The sequence below is a fragment of the Stegastes partitus genome, unplaced genomic scaffold (assembly GCF_000690725.1).
Source record: "Stegastes partitus isolate 25-593 unplaced genomic scaffold, Stegastes_partitus-1.0.2 Scaffold9, whole genome shotgun sequence".
Classification (NCBI taxonomy): Eukaryota; Metazoa; Chordata; class Actinopteri; family Pomacentridae; genus Stegastes; species Stegastes partitus.
Window position 1 is genome coordinate 735,230 of NW_007577740.1, and position 6,393 is coordinate 741,622.

At 42.0% G+C, this 6,393-nt stretch overlaps 1 protein-coding gene across 1 annotated transcript in view; it reads right to left on the reverse strand.

Moving 5' to 3' along the window:
• Positions 1-6,393, reverse strand: part of LOC103359284 (vesicular inhibitory amino acid transporter-like) — a 15,532-nt gene that overhangs the window by 1,654 nt on the left and 7,485 nt on the right. Inside the window, exons 3-7 of the mRNA XM_008284545.1 lie at positions 3,335-3,471; positions 2,875-2,971; positions 2,352-2,554; positions 859-1,096; positions 358-520 (exon numbers count right to left, since the gene is read on the reverse strand). Of these exons, the coding sequence (XP_008282767.1) occupies positions 358-520; positions 859-1,096; positions 2,352-2,554; positions 2,875-2,971; positions 3,335-3,471 (838 nt within the window). The remainder of the gene's footprint in view (positions 1-357; positions 521-858; positions 1,097-2,351; positions 2,555-2,874; positions 2,972-3,334; positions 3,472-6,393) is intronic.

Below are 6,393 nucleotides of genomic sequence, written 5' to 3' on the forward strand. Positions count from 1 at the left end.
AATGGATGGATGGAGTGTAGAATGGATGTTAATGTTAGAAGTGCACAATGGTGACAGTATTTACCTGATGTGTTTTCTGCTGTGACCTGTCCAACTTGCTCACAGTATGAAAACACATTTGCTGTCTAGTGTTTAAATGTCTGTGCTTCTTCAGTCTTTTGCTGCTCCACAGAATTCTAAGACCACTTGTGATCTCCATGTTTGTCCATGTAACTTATAAAATACCAATCGACTGTACAGTACATCTTAACCAATGCACCCCAGATCCTAAAGTTAGACTCTAATGGAAGGTTTAGTTTATGTAAAAGGATCATACTATTGGGAATGCCAGTGGTTTAGATGTATGGGAGGTTTCACCTCTAAGCACGCAGGTTTGCAGTATTTCAGCAGCAGAGTAGAATGGCAGAGGGTAGGAAAGGAGGGCTTTAGCCAATAGACACAGGTTGACCAGAGGTCGAAGGTCAGATGGAAGGTTGTCAGTGATGACCTCTCTGGTCTCTGCCCCCCAGGTCAACACCGCCTAATGAAGGAAGGAAGAATCCATACAATGACACAATCAGTCACTCCACTTGTGTGTCACCTTTTCCATCTCTTGATTAAGATTGCTGTTGTCAGATGGATGCTGAGCCAAATGGAGACTCTTATTGTGTATTTGTGCTTTAACAGTTTTGTTTTTTTTTTGTTTTTACTATGAAAAAGTAAAGTCAAGTAGCTGTAAAACTAGAGGGGAGCTGCCACTACAAACCCATTTGTTAATGAGACTGCGGGTCTCTTGTAAAGTTGAATCTTAGAAAAGGTGGCGGTTTTAAAAACTGCTATGAGTTAGAATAGTTTCCTCTTCATCCAGTTATTACTAACCAGTAAAGAAAACATAGTTTTCATGATGCAGGCTGCTCCATGGGTCCACCCTAGCATTGCACTGAACTGGCCCCTGTCCTCCATACTGCCCTCTAGAGGAGGCAGGAAGATCTGCGAGGTGTAGGAGAAGATGATGACGCCCACTGAGACGATGAAGTTCTCTGGGTCCACAGACAGGGAGAGAGAGGACCAGGACCAGCTGCTGGCTCGACTCAAACAGTACAGGATGACCAACAGGCTGACAGGGTGACAATTAGGAAAGGTAAAGCATTGAAAATACCTTTAAAATGAATCTTTAATAGGTTGAGTAAGTTTGACTCTGAGGTGTACTAAACAATATAAGCAGGGCAAAAGTTAGGAAAAAAATAATAAATTGCAAAAATTCGTAAAAAAAAAAAAGCACATCAAAATAATATTGCAGAAATACATTTGCATTCAATTGAATTGATAAAATTATTTTTGTAGTCCAAAAATGTTTCGTTTGTAGTTTTTTTTTTTATCATCAAATCACCAAATTTGGTAATTTTTACATTTTTATCTAAACTGAAATATCAAATGTTCCTGCATAGCTTTACGAAATTTGCCCATTTATTTAAGTAAAATAAACCATCTAATAGCCAGTTCAGTTAGCTTAACAAATGTAATGCCGCAAAGCTAAAGCATCTTCAAAACATCAGCCATTCTTCAGTCATGAATGATTAATGTTTTGTAGATGCTTAGGTTTTAGAGGACAATCATGATATGTTTTTCTGACTAAATCTGGCTATGTAAAGGAATAATAGAATTAGAATAATTTAAGTTACTGAATCATTCCAAAAACATTGCCACAAATGCATAAATTGAGGCTTAATCTATAAAGCTGAGACAAATGAAAAGTAATTAAAAGTAATCAATGCAACTCCAGTCATGTAATGTGAGCACATCTCAGTGTACCTTTCATGAATGCATAGAATTTTGACATTTCAATGGTGATATTGAGCCCGAGATACCACAAAGCATATTCAAGCAGTCACTCAATGCAACAAGAGCTTACATGCTTTTCTTTGCTGTTTAACCTCTGGTCCTGAGGGTGAATTATTCTGAAAGAGAGTGCAGTAAAAACCCAAACTAAATATCTTTCTCTCTGCGTGAGTGTTGAATTATAAGAGGCTGAGCTGGGACATAATGTGTATGTGCACGGGACTTAACAGGCCAAAAAAGCTCTGAGAGATCAGACAGCTCTAAGAACTCCAGCAGCCAGAGAAGCCAGACCCAGCTCTGTGTTTTCTGTCTCATGCAAAGCACCTGGCATTAGAAATAAATCAAACAACCAGTAACAGCGGGGTACAGCGGGTGAGAACAGACAGCTTAACCAGCAGCAGCTGCAAACACCATCAAGTGTTCTTAATGGGAGCACGTTACACAGATTGTTGAAATGATTGGTGAGTTTTTCATGAGATACTGGTCAACCTGTACAAATCCACTGTCAGAGCAAACTTCATTCATTCCATCACCTGATCAGGATGTGAGCCAGTGAGCAGAGCAGACTGAGAGTGGACACTGGTCTGAGATCAGTCAGCAGCAGGCAGGGCAGAAGGAACATCAGAACCACCAGTGAACACACTGATCTGGGAACAGCCACCCCTGACAGACTGTCGGACAACAGACTGGTGGAGACGAGTAGATACAGCGTACAGGTCATCAGCAGTTCAATGACCTGAAAGGTAGCACAGAGAGGGAATTTTGTGTCATATTTTTACTGGATATTGTGGGAAACAAAGGAAATTTCTTCTCTTAAGTTTTTTTTAAATGTAATGATCCATAGAATGATGTAATTTCACTGGTTTCCAGTGAAATTCATTTTGAATAAAGGTTCTTTCTGAATCAAAAACAACATTTAAAAGTAACAGTATTTTATGAATCTTCCACAAACTTAGAAGATTGTTTCATATGTTTTAAAGAAAAGTTTGAAGGCTCAGTTTATAGAGCCTCATTTGCAGAATACAGATTATGTGTGTTGGTTTATATTGGTGTTACCTGAGCTACATTAACCATCCATCCTCCCACTCCAGACCAGTTTGGCCACAGTCCTTTGCAGCAGGCCTCCATAATGTCCAGGTAGGTGTGTCGGACTCTGAAATTCACAAACAACTATCATGCATTGTGTGACATAACAAGAGTGCCTGAATGAAGCAGAAGAAATACATATGAGAAAGATTTTTTTTTCTTGTAAATGATAGTTGCCATTGCTGAAATTCCAGATGTGCAACTCTACCAGTGTGGTGCAAATGTGCCAGAATGTCAGACTCAGAGTTAGATATGCTACTTTGTACATCTGTGTTATCAATAAGCTATAGTTTAGGGGCATCTGGTTGTAGTAAAAAAAAGAAGAAAAAACAAGTACTTTTATGTACCACCAGTGGTGTAACTTCATAATTAAGTGATATTGTGGGTGGCCAGTTGACATGAAATTCACAGAATATAACAGAAATCCCACCTTTGTTCCTCTTCATATAAACAGGCCACCAGGGTTCGTCCTGTATGGTTGCAGACCCAGGCCGACACAACCAGCAGTACCAGACCCACATAACCTGACTGGACCAGAGCAAAGGGCAAACCCAACACAAAGATTCCCTTTGGGAGAAGAGAGAGGAAAGGAATGAACATAAAAAGGTTGGCTGATAATGAAGAAAGCCAGAAATGTGAAAGAATGCCTCAAAACCTCCTCTCGGTGTGTCCTGGTACTTCAACGGTTAGGATACAAAAAATATCACGATGATATTCTGCTTTGATTTGCATGTAAGTACCTTCTCTTCCTTCCTTATACTATTAACATTCACTAGCTTGGCCCACACCATCAATTTAAAGCTTGATTGTTTACTAAATGCAAATGAGCATTATGTTGGTGATGACTGAGTTGAGCTGATGTGGTATGGGGAAAAGGCTTAGTCGGGGATCAGCAGCAGCTCCCAGGTCAGCGGAGCCCCAAAAGCTTACCATAAGAATGAAAAAGGAGTGGGTGTGACGTTGGTCTTGAGGGTAGGAGTGGATAAGAGAGTGGATACACTTGAGCCCATGGCCTTAATTAGGTGGTGCGGAACCCCTCGGCTTAAAGCTACATCAATATGAAAGGAGCAGCCAGAGCACAAGATTCTGGATGCCATCAGAACTTGCTCAAAGTGGAAGAGGAATCGGAATAAGCTTGTGACTTGACCAGTCTCTGCAATAAAGTGAGGGTTGGAGGGCGAAGCATCCTCAGATTTTCTGGTTTGTATTTGGTGTGCTAGAGATTTTTAAGGGCTTAGGTGTGAATCTAGTTTGAAGTACGTAATGGGCATTGGATTACCTGCTTGATTAGTTTGGCTTTGCTTGAGTAAATAGACCGGGCAGTCTATGGAGACGGAAGAAGGTTGATACAAGATGTGCAGTAAAATGACAGTGCAGATCTAACGCTGCAAACCTGCTGGTATCTGCGCTGAAACTGAGAACCTGGTATCCTGGTGTGTAAAAGTGGAGGGTTATTGACGTGGGGGTAGCAGTGACGCTGGCATCCCAGTGCTAGGAATCAAGGCAGAGAATACGGTTGCAAGGGCAGGCCAGTCAAAACTGACTACTGCTGCAGAGGAAGTAAGTGGGCAGGTATCTGCACTAAGACGTGCCACAGCCGACTCGCTTAAGACTGTTGCAGATAGTTTGTCCTTGTAACTGCAGCACTGGTTTTCCTTTAGGTCAACACCTTGTGACAACCTTGTGGACTTAGGAATAGCAGCTGGTGGTGATGCTGTTAAAATGAAGATGATTGAAAGAAGATCTGCTACAAATTGTGGGCAGTACATGTGGTGGCTGGATAACTCAATTATTTTTGTCTGTGACATATTAAAGATGAATGTACTTAAAAGGGTCAATGGCACAGCTCCCAGTAGTGACGCCCCCCAGTCGGTGTCAATGAAGTTTTGGGGCAAGCTGCTTCCTTAGAGATGATTTAGATAAAGTATGGTGGATGTCGGTGTCTCCAAGATGGAGGGCTATGTTAAGAATTCAACTCAGGTTGTTGTTGCACTCTTGTATTGTAAGCTGGCAGCCCATTGCCAGAGAGGGAGAGGTTGCTGGGAATGGGGGATGGAGGAGAGAGGAAGGACCTGGCAGCCCGGTGCCTGACTAGGAAGGAAAAGGTTGTTGTGAAGTGTCAAGGGAGGAAAGGGGAGATGGTACACACATAGCCGGAAATAGCTGTATGTTGGGCAACTGGAACTGGGAACAGGTTGCTACAGGGTTGGTTGATGGTGGACAGGATGAATCACACCTGGCAACCCAAGTGGAGCAACAGAGAGCATGGTGACATCGTGCTCAGGCACACGGCCATGGTGTCTGGAGGACTTTGTTGACAGCGAGGTGGCATGTAAAGACTTTCTCTTAAGCTGTCTGAAGGCCAACAGAGATGTGGTCTGTGATTTCATGTAGCAGGACATCACCTGGTTCAGGCATCAAGGTGTGTTTATTTTTTGTTTTTTTGTTCTTTTTTTTAACTGGGCTGATGGCGTCATGCTTCAGCGTGCAGAGTCGGCGTCTGTCGGACTGTTGTGGTCACGTGATCTCAGCTCCGGGAGTTTGTCAGAAGTTGGAATCAGTAAACTTTGTTGTCAGCGAGGTGACAAATGAAGTCATTCTCTTCTGTTCTCTGAAGACCCATGCCTGTCTGGTAGGAGGTTTCATGTGAAGGAACATCGCCGGAGCATCTGTTGGAGTGTGGCAGCGCACCGATCGTTTCCTGGTGCGGCGGCATCTCTGGACACTGGTCTGCTTCGGACATCAGCGCGGGAATGAGGAAAGGTTGAGGAGGGAATGATTTCGTTTTGGTCTTCCTGAGAAGATCCTCCGTGGTCGTAGCTGGGATCGGATGAGGAGTCTGTTGCTGCTGGAGGACGGAGAGAGGAGCTCTGGTTGAAGTCTTCTCTTCGAGACAAACGATGCGGTGAATGGCGTTTCTGGATCGCCGCTGATCGCCTCGTCTCCGGGCCGAGTTGTCGAACCGACTGATCTGGAGCCAGGCTGGACGTTCCCTCATGGAGGGAGATGGTGAGTCAGATTTTTCTTAAATTTCTAAAAATAAAATATTCGCACACTCTAAGTAATACATTAATAATGTTTCTGCAACTAAACAATATTTCCACAGTAAAAACAAAAGAAGACGTTTTATCTTTTTAAATGGTGACTCTATGGTAAAAAAAAACAAATAGTTTTTAATGATGCATCTATCGTAAAAAAGACGGAACACATTCGTATAAATTAATGGTTTTAAAAAACAAAGACATTTTCATGTTGTTAGACGGTAAATCTGTAAAAAAAAAAAAAGACATTTGCTATTCTTTCATAGTGCCTTTATGTTGGAAAAACAGTCTTCTTTTATATCTGCAGCATAAAACTACAAATGTAAACTACATCCATGAAAAGGATGGAAATGTGCCAGCAGCTGATGACCCGGACTTTGTCCTGTAATGAAAAATGGACATATTCTGTAGATTTTTGGTTCACATACTAAAAAACAAACCAAAAAAA